The following is a 17,133-nucleotide window of genomic DNA, read 5'->3' on the forward strand; positions in this document are numbered from 1 at the left end:
TCGGACGCCGGAACAGTTTGCTGCAGTTTTTCTTGAGAGCTTTGCAGACGGAAGACTGGCTGATGCCGAGCTGCTCAGCAATTTTAGTTTGGGTCAAGCCTTGTTGGCGAAGGGCTTGAATTTGAGCCACTATTCCGGTTGAGAGGTCGCGCTGCTTACCCATGATTGATTTTACAACTTAGAAATTCTACTCAACCCTGACTTTATACTGCACAGTGAACACTCTTCACAGAAAACAAAAAATCGAGCATTTATTCTAATTCAATGAAACGGTTCCTCCAGAGTTATGTTGCAAACCCTATATCAGGCTGCACTGTTCTGTTCGCTGTTCTGATGGGATCTGATAACACAACCCTTTACTGTGACTTCATGATGGTTTTTCCTTTAAGCTTTTGAGACATGATGGTCATTGTAAAAAAAAAAAAAAAAAAAAAAAAAAAATCATTTTTTTCTTCATTTGCAATAGTGTTTAAATACATTTTCGGACAATTCTAAATATATTCTGGGCACACAGGAAGTGATGTACGTGCTTATTATGTATTTAGGTGCAAAAACAATGTGTATTGCATCCAAGAAAAAGATACAAATATAAACGCAGGTGTTATAGCGATGTTTTTTTGGAAATGACCTTTTACTCTACACATAAAAATTCAAATTCTGGTTTAGTTTTATAGTTAAAAATTTGTTATCATTTTGAAATAAATTCTGTGTGTGTCAGAAAGGGGTTAATTTGTCATCCATCTGTATTGAATGTGTGACATTTGATGGTATGATTTTGTAGAATGTGGATGCTGTTTTAGTGTATCATAAAATTTAAGCGATAGTGAACATGTGAACGTAAATATTTTTATTATATATTTTTTTCTTTTTTTTGTGTAAAAAGGACTGACAGTTTTATGTTTTAACCCATTTAGTTCTTAAGGTCAATATGAGAAAGTAGCAGAGAGATAATGAGATATGACTTTTGTCCAGTAAACCCTGTAATCCACTGTAGTTATTGTGTAGCTTATAAACGTGATGTACAATTGAATTTAAACAATTGATTTATATAAAAATGTGCATTACTTGTTTATTTATGAATTTGTTTGTTTATTTGCGTATGGGCCTGCTAGTGTAATGCAGAGTTATGGGGGCAGGCTCACTGGTGTAATCTGCTCCAGCTATGGTGAGAGGACTTGGCTAAGTATAGACAGTCGTACAGGGAGAGGAGAGGAAAGATTAGTGGTGATTAAGGGTCACTCTCTGTACAGTGGCCAGGTGAGTAGCAGCCTGAAGTGAAAGTGAGAACATATAGTGACAAAAAAAAAACGGGATATTTGTTCAGAAATTTTCTACACAGCTTTGTTGGATAACTGATGTTCAGCATCTGCTGGGATTTGAGTGGAGTGTGACCACCGGAGACGAGACTGTAAGTAAAAATGACAAAACATTTCTGTCACAAAAAAGTTTAAAGATTAAATAATTTATCTTTAGCTAAATAATTAATCTTTATTTATGTTATTATGTTTCTGTTATTAACTGTATGTTTTTTATAAGTATTGTAGTCATGATTAAAGCCGTTCATGAGTTCATGAGTGTAGGCAATTATTTGGCTGTACTTTACTATACCTTCAGTTCAGTACATTCAGGAATACGGTATTATATAACCCAATACATGTTTATGTAATTAATTTTATTTATTGAATATTATTTAGAATAAGCTGACTGAAGTTCTTTTAGGAAATTATACATTTTTTAAAAGGTAAATCGAAAAATAATTTAATTGATTGATAATTAAGTTGATTTATCTGTGAATTAACCTCCTATTAATTAAAATAATGTTGCAGTTTATGGATTAAATTAAAGAGAACATACAAAAAACAATTTCACAGACTTTAGATATTTGATAGGAATTTACAGACTATTAATCAAAGTAATATTGGAGTTGGCAGATGTACAGTATTCTTATATATAGTGTATAGTTCCTGATACTTAATCATTTATAAAAAACAATACATTACAATACATTTTAACACAAAGCCAACATGTTAGAATCAATACATACAATCATTCTAACATCATTCTGTAACTTCTTGATGAATGGTCCATTCACAATGCTCCAAAAGGTCTAAAATTATTAATTAGACTAAAATATATTAGTATTTAAAAGTTCTCTTCTAAAGTTGCCACTTCAGAAATATAGGTTTTCTGATATGACACAGATGATATGTTACTCCTGTGCAATCTTTGCATATATCATTTTTTTTTAGCTTGCTACAAATCTGTAATAAGCCAAAATTGAGTTTTAAAAAGTTTACAGAATTATGAATAGAGATAATAATAAAGCTCTATAATCATAGTATAGAATTAGGTTATTGTAAAATAGATTTACATAAGTTATATGTTAATATTAACCATATTATAAGGGCGGCACAGTGTGCCACACAACATCAGGGGTCTGGTTGTGTGGGTTTGATCTTTGACCCCTCACTGTGAGGAGTTTCCCATAGTTTCCCAGGACCAGGATAAAACGGATAAAAAAGATGAGCAAATTAATAAAATAACACAATAAAATAAAAATTAAAAATATTAAAGCAAGTGGCAAGATAAGCAAATTTATAGACTTAAACTTTGATTTAACCAAATTGAAAACCTCTGGAATATAATCAAGAGGAAGATAGATGATCACAAGCCATCAAACCAAGCAGAACTGCTTGACTTTTTACACCAGGAGTCGCATAAAGTTATCCAAAAGCAGTGTGTAAGACTGGTGAAGGAGAACATGTAAAGATGCATGAAAACTGTGATTAAAAATCAGGGATATTCCACCAAATATTGATTTCTGAACTCTTAACCTTTATGAATATGAACTTTAAAAAGTTTAAAAGCTCTGCATCTTTTTTGTTATTTCAGCCATTTCTCATTTTCTGCAAATAAATGCATTAAATAACAATACTTTTATTTGGAATTTGAGAGAAATGTTGTTCCTAGTTTATAGAATAAAAGAACAATGTTCATTTTACTCAAATATATACCTATAAAGAGCAAAATCAGAGAAACAGATTCAGAAACTGAAATGGTCTTTTAATTTTTTCCAGAGGTGTATATATGCTTTCATCTTTTAATTCATCTGCTGTTTGTTTTATAGGTCATTCAGGCTATAGCTCTACACTGCCATCTCCATTCATACTCCTCTTCCTCTGATCTGCCTGGCGTCAGTTCACCCTGTATTAGGGCCAAATGCCGAGAGCCGCATCCAACCACATGGATAACTCCTGCCGGGCCCTGTGCCGCTCTCTGCTGAACCAGAATGGCCTCCAGCCTGAGAGCACAGACATCTCCCAGTCAGTGCTCTACACCTCCCTTATGGGGCTGCTGCTGGTGGCCGACAGGGAGGTAAGACACACACAGAGCTTCAGTGTAAATGATTCTGTACAGAAAGCGTAGAGTGTGTTAGACAGTCTTAGCAGGCTAATTGGCTTCACAGAAGAGAAAAAAAGTAGTCCTAATTTTTTTTTCTTTTTTTCTTGGACTGTGCAAAAACTGTGCGCATTATATACATGGTGTAAAATGCCCTTTACATGTACAGACACCCATAAGAGATCCCTCACGCTCCGTCTCACTGCCAGATTAACGCCTTTGCTCTTGACCCCAGTGATGTCTAAGTTTGGGTCTTCCCTGCCTGAGATAATGGGATCAGAGATCTATAAATGGAAACATCCTAGACAGGCCGTGCTGCAGGGTGCACCGCGGGAGAGGCAGAGCTTGAGAGGATATTTTAAGATGTGTATAAATATTCTAGGAATCTTTCCATTTAGATTAGTTAGTAGTTGAACAATCAGTTATACATGTAGGATCTTTTAGGACTCAAAACTATAATCATTTTGTCACGGGACTATTAAGGACTGGACCCAAGTGCAAAGAGGTAAGTAATATTTGTGTAAGGATTATGTAAGGATTTATGGATGTGAAGTGGTGTGAGAGGGACTGCTTTATGCTGGGCTCGAACTCCCAACCTTGACAGTGCTGGGCCAACACTCTACTCCTGCGCCACTGGCAAGGACAGGCAGCTGTTGGAATAACACCCTCTTAACTGAGGAGGGAAAAAGGCGGGAAAACTAAACAAAGGAGATGCCACATGGCATTGCTCAAACAAAGGAAAGGCAAACAAACTAAAAAGGAAACTTAGGACAGACTTGCTAAAAGAAGTCTATTTCTTTGGAGCTCTTTTCTTTTTCTTTCTTTCTTTATTTATTTCTTATTTCTTTATTTCTTTGTTTCTTTTGTAAGTTTTTGCTTTCTCTTCAGATCTCTTATTTTCCTCTCTTTTTTATGAGATCTTTTCTTTTCCTTTTATTTTCTTTTTATTTTCTTTTATTTTCTTCAGTACCCTATGTTACCGGTCACCCCTCTACAAAGGTGTGGCAAGAGGGTGCTGCTTTCCTTGGTCTTATATACCAGTGCCAGCAGGTGTGTCTCGTTTGCACTGATTACCTTCTGGCATTCTGGGGTTTTTGTGCTCGCCCCCTGCTGGCCGCTGGCAGCACTGGCCGACCCCTTACAGGGCCCCCTCCCCTAGGGACGGCCCCAGAAGTACCCAAGCCCGCAGCACGTGCTTGTCGGAACTCCCTGATAAGTTCTGGGTCAAGAATGTGGCGTGCTGGAACCCAAGACCGTTCCTCTGGCCCGTAGCCCTCCCAATCTACCAGATACTGGGTACCACCCTGCACTTTGCGGCAGTCCAGGAGGCGGCGAACAGTATATGCTGGGGAGCCATCAATAAGACGAGGAGCTGGAGGATGGGCCGGAGGAGCCCCAGCCCCACAAAGGAAGGGTCTGAGGCGAGAAACATGGAATGTAGGGTGGATCCGCATAGATGGTGGTAAGTGCAACCGGTAAGTAACTGGGTTAATACGCCGATCTACCTTAAACGGCCCCACAAACCGTGGTGCCAACTTTCGGGATTCTACCCGAAGTGGAAGGTCTTTAGCTGACAGCCAGACTCGCTGACCTGGACGGAAAGTTGGTGCACCCCGTCTTTTGCGGTCAGCAACTCGTTTCCTTGCCTCAGTCGTTCTCAGGAGAGATGCCCGAGCCTTTTGCCAGGCTCTCCGGCAACGCCGCACAAAATGTTCAGCAGCAGGGACCCCTACCTCCCGCTCCTGCTCGGCAAACATGGGCGGTGGGAACCCGAACTGGCATTCAAAGGGTGACATGCCCAAGGATGAATGCCAGAGGGTGTTATGGGCATATTCCGCCCATGACAGGTGATCCGCCCAAGAGGAGGGGTTGGTAGAGGTCAAACATCGCAGAGTCCGGCCAAGGTCCTGATTGACCCTCTCGGTCTGACCATTGGACTCTGGATGAAATCCAGAGGAGAGACTCACAGAGGCCCCCATAAGCCGGCAAAAGGCCTTCCAGAAACGGCTTGTGAACTGGGGTCCCCGGTCGGACACCAGATCACTTGGCATCCCATGTATCCTGACCACGTGCTGTAACAGGAGTGCCGCTGTCTCCTTGGCCGATGGCAGCTTGGGCAATGCCACAAACTTGCAGGCCTTGGAGAAACGGTCGACAAGGACCAGAATGACTGTGTTACCCTTGGAGGGGGGCAGGCCAGTAACAAAGTCCAGGGAGACATGGGACCATGGGCGTGATGGGATGGGCAGTGGATGAAGAAGGCCTTGAGGTCTTGACCGGGGTGTTTTGTTGCGTGCACATGTCTCACATGCAGCGATAAAGGCACGAAGATCCTTCTCCATACTCGGCCACCAAAACCGCCTGCGCAAGAATTCCAGGGTCCTTGTCACCCCTGGATGCCCTGAAAATGGTGAGGCATGCCCCCAGGACATGACTTGCCTCCTCGCCGCAGTAGGAATATACATCTTGTTAGGAGGACCACCCCCTGGATCCGGCTCTTGTCTAAGTGCCTCCTGGATGGTGGTCTCCAGTTCCCACTGGAGAGGGGCTATGATACGAGGAGCAGGAATAATAGGCTCTGGGATAGGGTCGGACCCCAGAGGTGCCCACTGCCTGGAGAGAGCATCTGGCTTGATGTTTTTGGAACCTGGCCTATAGGACAGCACAAAGTCAAAGCGGCAGAAAAACATTGCCCACCTCGCTTGGCGGGGGTTCAGTCGCTTAGCTTGCTGAATATAGGCCAGGTTCTTATGATCGGTCCAGACAACAAAGGGATGTTTCGCCCCCTCAAGCCAGTGCCTCCACTCCTGGAGGGCAAGCTTAACGGCCAGAAGCTCCTTATCCCCCACATCATAATTACGCTCAGCCGGTGTGAGCCGGTGAGAGTAAAATGCACAGGGATGGAGCTTCTTGGCTGGGCCTAGGCGCTGGGAGAGTACCGCTCCCACGCCAACATCTGAGGCATCTACCTCGATGACAAACGGTTCTTCTGGACCAGTCCACCACAGCCTTGATCTTGGCTGGGTCCATACGGAGGGTGCCTTTGGACACCACAAAGCCCAGGAACGACACTGTGGAGGCATGGAATTCAGACTTCTCCAGCTTGATGTACAGACGGTTCTGCAGTAGCAGCTGGAGAACTCGCCTGACATGCCCGATGTGTTCCTTAGGGGTCCTACTGTATATAAGTATGTCATCGAGGTATACATATACATAATGACCCAGAGCCTCCCTCAGTACTTCATTAATAAAGCGTTGGAAGACAGCAGGGGCATTCATGAGTCCAAAAGGCATAACCTGGTACTCATAATGCCCAGTAGGAGTGATGAATGCTGTCTTCCACTCATCCCCCTGCTTAACACGTATCAGGTTGTAGGCACTGCGCAAGTCCAGTTTAGTAAATATGGTGGCTTGTTGCAGTGCCTCAAACGCTGATGACATGAGTGGCAGGGGGTAGCGGTCTTTCACAGTGATGGAATTAAGACCCCTGTAATCCACACAGGGGCGAAGGCCCCCATCCTTCTTGCCCACAAAGAAAAAGCTTGCCCCTGCAGGTGAAGAAGAAGGGCGGATAAAGCCCAATTCTAATGCCTCCCGAACATAAGCATCCATAGCTGAGCGCTCAGGGGCTGAAAGGGCAAACAACCGCCCCCTTGGTGGTGTAGTACCCGGGAGGAGGTTAATCGCACAGTCATACTCCCTGTGTGGAGGCAAGACCTGGGCCTTTGCCTTACTGAAAACCTCCTGGAGGTCCCAATATTCCTGGGGAACCCCCCTAAGATCCTGTTTCTCAGGGCTCTGGGTAGTCAGAATCTTATGGGGGGACCTCAGGTTGTTCAGACAGTGCCCTTTGCACTGGGGACCCCAAGCAAACACAGATTTAGTGGACCAATCAATGCGGGGGTTATGTTGTTCTAACCAGGGGAACCCCAGCACTAATTGCAGATTGGGGGCTTGGGTTACATATAACACTATGTTCTCACTATGAGGCCCTACCCGCAATGTGATAGGACCAGTACAATGTGTTATATGTCCAGAACCCAGGGCTCGGCCATCTATAGCCATGATAAGTAGAGGGCGTTCTAGGGGCTCCAGAGGCAGACCGAGACTGGCTGCCAAGGATGAGTCTATAAAACATCCTGCTGCCCCTGAATCAATAAAGGCTAACAGGGTGGTATGTTGGCAGGGCCCCCATGACAAGGAAGCCTTTAATTGGAGCCCTGATGTCCTGGGGAAGAAACTCTGGCCCCTCACCGGTCCCCCTGGCCGGGACGGGCCTGACCATTTCCCGATGGTTGTGCACCACTGCGGGAACACCTGTTCCCCAGAGTGCGTAATCCTGAAGCTTGGTTGGAAAGGGAGGCCCCACCCAACTGCATGGGCTCAGGCAGTTCCAGGCTAACCGGTGACTGACCCGAGGCTGAGCGCCAGGGTGGATGGGAGTACGAAGCACGAGACTCGCCCTTGCGGTCTAGGTCTCTCTGACGTATGCGAGTGTCTAGACGGATGCATACGTCATAGAGACCTTCTAAAGTGGATGGCAACTCTCTAGTAGCGAGCTCGTCCTTCAGTCTGCCATTTAACCCCTGTTGAAACACAGCCCGGAGTGCCTCATTGTTCCAGCCACTTTCAGCAGCCAAGGTACGAAATGCAATGGCATAATCTGCCACTGACCGTGAGCCCTGGGACAAGGCCAACAGGCGGGAAGCGGCTTCTCTGCCTCCGACAGGGTTGTAAAACGTTTGCCTCATTGCTGCTGCAAATCCTGTGCCTGTGTCACAGTCTGGGGAGGCCTGCTCCCACAGGGCTGTGGCCCATGCCAGTGCCCGCCCAGTTAACAGGGAGATCATGTAGGCCACCTTGGATCTCTCTGTGGGGAAACGAGAGGGCTGCTGCTCAAAAACCAAAGAGCATTGTAACAAGAACCCTCTGCAGCCTTCTGGATCCCCAGCATACCTTTCTGGGTTAGCCACATGAGAATCCCCACTAACAGGGCTGGGCATGGCAGGTGAAGGTGCTTCTGTGGGAGCTGCCACAGTAGGTGGAGTGGGGATTGCAGGAGCTCTAACTTGGAGGGCCTCAACCAGCACTGACAGTTGCTGGGCAGCTGTTCATGTTGCCCAATGGTAGCACCCTGATTCTGAAGGGCTACCTTAAACTGTTCTGCCTCTGCTGGGTCCATGTTGGCCACACCTTTCTGTCACGGGACTATTAAGGACTGGACCCAAGTGCAAAGAGGTAAGTAATATTTGTGTAAGGATTATGTAAGGATTTATGGATGTGAAGTGGTGTGAGAGGGACTGCTTTATGCTGGGCTCGAACTCCCAACCTTGACAGTGCTGGGCCAACACTCTACTCCTGCGCCACTGGCAAGGACAGGCAGCTGTTGGAATAACACCCTCTTAACTGAGGAGGGAAAAAGGCGGGAAAACTAAACAAAGGAGATGCCACATGGCATTGCTCAAACAAAGGAAAGGCAAACAAACTAAAAAGGAAACTTAGGACAGACTTGCTAAAAGAAGTCTATTTCTTTGGAGCTCTTTTCTTTTTCTTTCTTTCTTTCTTTATTTCTTATTTCTTTATTTCTTTGTTTCTTTGTTTCTTTTGTAAGTTTTTGCTTTCTCTTCAGATCTCTTATTTTCCTCTCTTTTTTATGAGATCTTTTCTTTTCCTTTTATTTTCTTTTTATTTTCTTTTATTTTCTTCAGTACCCTATGTTACCGGTCACCCCTCTACAAAGGTGTGGCAAGAGGGTGCTGCTTTCCTTGGTCTTATATACCAGTGCCAGCAGGTGTGTCTCGTTTGCACTGATTACCTTCTGGCATTCTGGGGTTTTTGTGCTCGCCCCCTGCTGGCCGCTGGCAGCACTGGCCGACCCCTTACACATTTAATGGATTTATATATAAGAAAATATATATTTTTTTTATAGTTTTTGCATAGTTTTTGCAAAATCCATGCAAAAAGCACCAGTGTAAAACCACTGTTTCTGTAAAGTCACCAAAATTAACACATTTGCATAAAACCTCCTAAATTTGATATATATATATATATATATATATATATATATATATATATATATATATATATATATATATATCTTTTTTTTTTTTTTTTTTTTTTTTACCTGCATCTGAAAATCTTTACATAAAAGACATAATATGTATGTGTCATATATGCTTAGAAACAAAAACATCCTGCTTAATTCTAAGGGTTAAAGACTGGTTTTATACATGGTTGTAAAAAAAAGGATACATGACTAACATGTTAGTAATATTTTATTAATAATAACTGTGTGTCATCATAAACTAACACAAATGTTGTAAGTGCAACAATAAAAAACACTGGTTTTGAACTGGTATTCCAAACATTTGAAAATTGTTTAATTTTGAATACGGTAATCATTCTAAGCTGTTATTCCGAACACTGAACATGCATTCCAATTTTGAAACTGTTATTCTAAACCTTTGAACAGTTACTCTAAACGTTGAATAGGTATTCCAAATATATAAACAGGTAATTCCAAACTTTGAACAGTTATTTCCACATTTTTACCAGGTAATTCCAAAACTTTTAATAGTAATTTAAAACTTTAAACTTATTATAATTAATATTATAATATCATATGATAATTATAATGAATAATTATTATAAATGTCATTAAGATAATTAAGTTATTTCAAACAGTTAAACAGGTATTTTTTTTAAGTTATTTAAAAGAGGATATGGTTATCTATGTCTTAAAAAAGGTCTTGTAGATTAATTTTTTTTTTCTTCTGGAATTCACCTTTGTTTGTTTTTTTTGTTTTGTTTTTTTGCTCCATTTCATTTAAATCTTGACACCAGATGAGCAGTGTTCTGTTTTGATCTCTGAACAGTTATTCCACACGTTTGAACATTTATTCAAAAATCTGAACAGTAGCGTAGACATTAGAGGACACTCAGACTGTCTCTACTATTTAACTCATGGTAAAATGTTCATTCCACAGAAAGAACTATCTTTAGGCAGTGGACAAGTTGGACTGCGGAATGTGGGAAACACGGTACAGTTATAATATAAAAAATATATTTATTACTTAGAATTAATTCAAATATTCATTTTTTTTCTTATGATTATTAAATTCTGTATTGTATCACTGAAATTATTTGTGATACATTTTTCTCTTATTTCTCACACGCTCACTGTCACTCCTGCACTTTCACTTGCAGTGTTTCCTGAACTCCATTGTGCAGTGTCTCTCACACACCCGAGGTCTTAGAGATTACTGTCTGACTAAGACCTACCAGCAGGACATGTGCTCCAGCCAGGAGCCGGAGCTGATGAATGGTGAGCCAATATGCAAACTAATCCACAATGTCTACTCCAATTTCACAAACAGAGTCATGAACTGCATCACTTCATAGCTGCACAACCTACTTTATTACCCGCAGGGTTGTGTGAGTGTACTGCACTCACTGTCTGTACCAAAGCTTGCTGTAGTTTCTTCAGTTATTCATCTTTTTGTCTCTCTGATCTCTCTCAACTATAAAAAAAAACTTTCTTCATATTATTTTATTGTCTTGCAGAATTCACTAAAGTTCTGGAAGGTCTTTGGGATGTGAACGGAGGAGATCTCACCATCAATCCTGGGAAGTTCTACCGGGTCTTTAAAGAGGCAGTGCCTTATTTCAGTGGTTACAGGTGCGTACCATGCTGATTTAAGGCTGATTTTGCAGTAAATGTATTTTGATGATTATGAAGTTTTAACATTCATATGAGCTCATAGATAGTTAGGTAGCTCATTCATTAATTCATAGAACAGTCATCTAATAACATCTTATGCTGTACTTTTATGTATATGACAAATGCATTGAGATCAAATACAGTACCAGTCAAAAGTTTGGACACACCTCTTCTTGCTTCCTTCTTTCTTTCCTTTTTTATATTGTAAATGTAATATTTAAGACATTAAATCTTAATTGTTTTGTTGTCTTTAATATTAATCTACAATGTAGAAAATACATTAAACAAATCAATAAAAAAAAAACAATAAATAAGACTGTGTGTCCAAATTACTCCTTGTAAGTCCTTGTAATGTTGCCAACTGTATAATAAAAAAACAAACTGGTGTTGCATTTATCATGCTGGAAAAATGTGATTGTGTGACTGTATCTTGGAAAAAAAATGCAATTAGTATCACACTTATCATAACAATAAAATAATTAATTGATTGTATAGTCCTAGTCATTATTTTTGTCTTTTTCTTTTATTTTGTTTGCATCATATAGGTAACGTAAATTTCTCTCTCAATCTGACTCTCTCGCCCTCACAGTCAGCAGGATGCTCAGGAGTTCCTGCGTTTCCTTCTGGACCAGCTGCATACAGAAATCAACCGCCGGCCAGCTCAGCGCCCCTCCATTACCACCACTCCTGAGACCACCTATAACAGATTCAGGTTCACAGAGAAATATAAAAACTTTCTCTTTATTTAGAAATCATTCAGCCCTGTAAAGTCACTTGTACTTAAATCAGTCATTCTCTGTAGGATCTCGGAGGAGGCCTGTGCTATGTGGAAGAAGCATCTTGACAGAGATGACAGTGTGATTGTAGGTAAGCACTGTTGGTCAGGTTGTCAGATTATGCTTATTAAAGGATGAACATAGGTAATACCCTGCATAGATCAGTTGGTTATATTAATATGATCAAACAGATATGTGTCATATGTGTTTCTGTGTTGTGGAGCAGTGAGATTTTAGGTCCAGTGTTTTTAGATTTTAGCTAGAGGAAAGTGTATTGATTCTACAGGTTCTGAAAAATGAAATCCGCATCTCCATAAAAGTTGTCAACAGAGGGAAACATAAAGTGCTGCGCTGACTTTAGAACTGATATAACACAGTGGATCAACACTAGCAGATAACATGGCTCTCCAAATCATATTTAAATTTTCTGACTTTTAAAATACTGACTTTTAGTTTTTCATTGGTTGTAAGCCATAATCATCAACAATCATTAACAAATGTCTAGAATTACATAAACATTTTCAATATATTTATTCTTAAAACCAATTATCTGAAATCAGAAGGTCATTTTTTTTCCCCCTTCATTTTCAGTTGCAGTTTGTCAGTGCTGTTCTCTCTCTGTTCTCACAGATCTGTTCTCAGGGCAGCTGCGCAGCTCCCTGCACTGCTCCGTCTGCTCCCACTACTCCAACACATTCGACGTCTTCTGCGATCTGTCACTGCCGATCCCAAAGGTAACTCACACTCCCTGCACTGTCAGAGCCAGCCTGAGGCATGTGCCAACCTGCTCTCATCTGCTTTCCTCTCCGCTGTTTCAGAGGGCTGACCCCAGGACAGGCGTCACACTGAGAGAGTGTCTGGATCTGTTCTCGCAGGAGGAGAAACTGGAACAGGAGAATTCACCTGTATGTATGAGCACCAGTTCAGACTGCATGCTTGTGTGTGTGTGATGTATTGAGTAGGTGTGTGGTTAGTTTGTTTGTTTTGTGTGCTTTCAGATGTGTGAGAGGTGTAACCGCCGCACGGAGAGCACCAAAAGGCTGTCCATCCAGAGATTCCCCAGAATACTGGTGATACGTATCCTTTACATCCTTCAACAGGATGCTGGTAGTGATGTGTAACAATTGGGAGTGTAAATCTGTGTACTTAACAATTCAACACATAGTGAAGGAATATTGGATTAAAGATTACATTACTTCAAATTACACATGAAAATCAGGCTCTGAGTGGTCTAGGGGGTTAAGCGCTGCCACTATGATCAGGAGATCGCTGGTTGGAATCCTGTTCATGTAGCTTGCCATCAGCTACCGGAGCCCTGAGAGAGCACAATTGCCCTTGAGCTCTCTCTTGGGGTGGGTAGATGGCGCTCTCTCCCCACATCACTCCACAGGGTGATGACCGCAGCACAAGGCGTCTGTGAGCTGATGTATCGGAACCGAGTCGCTGCGCTTTCCTCTGAGCACGCTGTGATGCTACTCGGCAATGCTGCATTAGCAGCAGTTTGAAAACTCGGTGGATGACTTCACATGTATCGGAGGAGGCATGTGCTAGTCTTGGGGCATCACTAGTGATAGGGGGAGTCCTAATGAGTGGGTTGGGTAATTGACCATGTAAATTGGGGAGAAAATGGGAAAAAATTTCCCCCTGAAAATAAGATTGACAATTAAAAACACTTTTATGTTTAAACAAAATAGTGCAAATATTAAAATGGTCTAAAAAGAGCCAGTACTTAATATTATGTTTTAATTAATTATAATGATTTGAAGCATGTTTAGTTGTTAACTTAACTGTCTCAGATTTAAACCGGTTCACCATGACGAGATTCTCATTCTGTAAAAGCACAGTGCCAGTGTCATTCCCTCTCACGGATCTGGATTTGGGACCATTCGGACCAGTTGACAGTGGTGAGTTGGGGGTATGGGTGCATTCTAAGCAAAAAAGGTTCTGTTTTGTACTCAGAAAGGCTTTGTTGGGACCTTTTTTTAAATAAAAAGTTAATTTAATTGTTGTTCTTAAAGAAAGTGCAGATGGTTCTGGGCAACTACATTTTGAAGAATCTTTTTCAAAAGAAAAATGTGGCCTATACAATTTTCCACTTTTATAGATTTAAGGGAGTGCATTGCACAACTGAATGTTTTTTAAATAATACACTGCCTGACCAAAAAAAATGGCACCAGAAAAGATCACACAATAATATTTAATCTGACTGCCTTTAGCTTTGTTTGCAGCTTTATACATTCACTGTGGCATTGTTTCAATAAGCTTTTGCAATGTTACAAGATTTATTTCAATCCAGTGTTGCATTCATTCACCAAGATCTTTGCTGATTGATGATGGTAGAGTCTGACCGCTGCACAAAGTCTTCTCCAGCACATCCCAAAGATTCTCAATGAGGTTAAGGTCTGGACTCTGTGGTGACCAATCCATGTGTGAAAAGGATGATCTCATGCTCCCTGAATCACTCTTTCACAATTCCAGCCCCATGAATCCTGACATTGTCATCTTGGAATATGGCCGTGCCATCAGGGAAGAAAAAAATCCATTTATGCAGTAACCTGGTCTGTAATTCGTATATTCAGGTAGAGTCAGCTGACCTCATTCTTTCAGCACATACTGTTGCTGAACCTAGACCTGACCAACTGCAGCAACAACCCCACATCATTTATTTAGTTAAATCCAGGTGGTGACTTTTTTTTTGGCCAGGCATCATCTCTGCTACAAATTAAAACATTAATTTAACCACCAACCACTCATGAACAATTTTTAAGTAAAGTGTGTGCATTCTCAACAGATTGAGGGGGTAGTTAACAGCCCGGTTCTATTGTGTTTATTTTAGACCACACAGAACGTTTACATTTATGATATTTAGATAATTTTCTTATACAACTAGGTGAATGTATGTTTAGGATCAGTACACAAGGACTTTTATCAGTGTAGTGTGAAGTGCTTGCCTGGCTGGAGAATTGAACCCTAGTCTACCTTTTGGAGGGTGATTTTTTTTTAAATCACAATTAGCAGTGATAACAGTTTTGGTATCACTGTGTGTGCAGGTCCAGTACTATATGATCTGTATGCTCTGTGTAACCATGTGGGAACAGTGAACATGGGACACTACACAGCCGCCTGTCGAGAGGAGGAGGGCTGGTGCTGCTATAATGACTCATGGTGAGTGTGGTACTTGTGCAATTCCTTAGTAAACTGAATGGGTTCATACTATTAAATGGTATTTTTGTCAGATATTGCCTCGCACCGTGGATACTACTTGATCAAACTTTTAAAACTTTGTATCTTTTATGACACTAGTACACTGTAGGTCCAGATGTTTGTGGCCACCCTTTTTTTATGAACGCATTCAGCTACTTTAAGTTGCACCCATTGCTGACACAGATGTGGAAATAAATACACACAGCTTGTCTGATCTCTGTATTGAGAAGTACTGGCAACAGAATATTGGCATACCTAATATCAGGCTTGGGCGAGGGGAGTAAAGCCCCCCAGTATTGAGCTGTGTAGCAGTGGAACTCTGTTCTCTGGAATGATGGTGGTGCTCACTGTTTCCTCCAATACTTGTGGGATGAGTTGGGGAGTTGAGGATGATGAAGTGAGTTGGTAATTATCCAACATCCTGACCTCACTAAATACTTTTTCCCAAAGAATACAATCAAATCCTCACATCACAGCAATGTTTTGAGACTCAGAGACAAATAAACTCTTTTAATACCCTTGATTTCCGAAGAAACAATAAATGAGCAGTTGTCCATATAGTGTATTTACACTGAACATAGTAAATTATTTCATGCTTTCATTCTCTTGCAGTGTAACCCAAATACCTGAAGACCAGCTTCAGTCCAGTCAGGCATACGTTCTCTTTTACCAGCTTAAAAGCTGCATGGCCTCCAGAAAGTAAACATGTCTCAGCAGAGCTCAGGAGCCAGAAGGGCTGGTCGTCCACATGGCTCATACAGGTATGAGCTTTTCAGCAGAAGGAGGAGAAAAGTGAACTGTGGGAGCTGTAAGGAAGCTGTGATGAACAACATGAGCCGATACAATCAGTCACCTCAACTTTCTGTTTCATTTAAAATATACTTTTTACTGAACATTTTTAAAGCTTGGTTAAATTTTTATATTTTCTACTAGCACATAGCTATTGCTTGTCTGTCAAAAAATACTGATTTATTCTAAATATACTTCACTGTTGGTGTCTAGTTTTATTTTTGTAGAAAAGCCTATGAAAGATAATACAGTGGATTATAGAGATCAGGTCACTTTTGGTTTGTTTCAAAGTTCTGTGTATGTAATACATCTGAAATAAATCTTGATTTATGTCTGACTTGTATTTATTGCATAAATGTGGATGAATGTGTTAAGAAAACTCTTAACTCTTAATCTTCACAAAAAACAACACACACACACACACAAAGTCATATTGTCACTTCAGACCAGCTGTTTACTCTCCCACACCAGCAAAAAATGCTCCACATATGAGCTGCTAACAAACGCATTCATTTTACCTTTATAAAGCTATGAGTCGTCTCTCAAATATGACGTTTTTGTTGTGGGTGAAGAAGGTGACATTTATACACATATCACGTGCACGTGGGACGTTTCAAGGACAGATTTGTTCACATTACACACAGATACAGGTCACTTACATTTGTGAATGTGAACCGCCAAGATGTAATGTGAACATAGCAAAAGGTTCTTGTGGCCACGGCTTTATGGCAATGATTTAATTAACTTTTAATAATAAGGCTGCAATGATTAGTCGATATAATCGACAATGTCGATGTCGGTAAATGGTTCATTCACACAGTTTACACTCAATTTAGTCTATTTCTCCAAAAGTGTCCAAACACAACAGATTACATATTTAATCACTAAATATCATGACTTTCCACGTTTAAACAACATCTAGACATTTAAATGCCTTTTAAATCTCATTTTTAGCTGTTTCTATTGTTTTAAGAGATGGAGGACATGGCAGAAATAATCTGTGACTAATCAAAAAAATAATAATCATCAGATTAGTCGACTACCAAAATAATAATTAGTTGCAGCCCTACGTCGTGGCCATGCCTTAGGATCTCGTTCCCACGCTTTAATAAGTCGTGGACACGCATTATATACGCAATATATATATTAACTTAATGTCATCGTAGCTCCATCTGTAGGTCATCACTGTTTGTAACGGTGTGGTGGTTTCTGGACTCCCCCCCTCCACAGGGAGAGGATGGTATA

The 17,133-nt window shown here is 41.0% G+C and overlaps 1 protein-coding gene across 1 annotated transcript; it reads left to right on the forward strand.

Moving 5' to 3' along the window:
- The first annotated feature begins 24 nt into the window (after nt 1-24).
- usp21 (ubiquitin specific peptidase 21) lies at nt 25-16,222 on the forward strand. The gene is made up of 13 exons (XM_007239152.3): nt 25-1,408; nt 3,128-3,375; nt 10,386-10,439; nt 10,606-10,723; nt 10,963-11,077; nt 11,709-11,831; nt 11,922-11,986; nt 12,526-12,629; nt 12,714-12,800; nt 12,894-12,972; nt 13,692-13,799; nt 14,946-15,060; nt 15,712-16,222. The coding sequence occupies exons 2-13, from the start codon at nt 3,220-3,222 to the stop codon at nt 15,800-15,802; spliced, it is 1,215 nt and encodes a 404-aa protein (XP_007239214.3). The 5' UTR covers nt 25-1,408; nt 3,128-3,219; the 3' UTR covers nt 15,803-16,222.
- The last annotated feature ends 911 nt before the right edge of the window (nt 16,223-17,133 follow it).

Source organism: Astyanax mexicanus, chromosome 13 (assembly GCF_023375975.1).
Source record: "Astyanax mexicanus isolate ESR-SI-001 chromosome 13, AstMex3_surface, whole genome shotgun sequence".
Lineage (NCBI taxonomy): Eukaryota > Metazoa > Chordata > Actinopteri > Characiformes > Acestrorhamphidae > Astyanax > Astyanax mexicanus.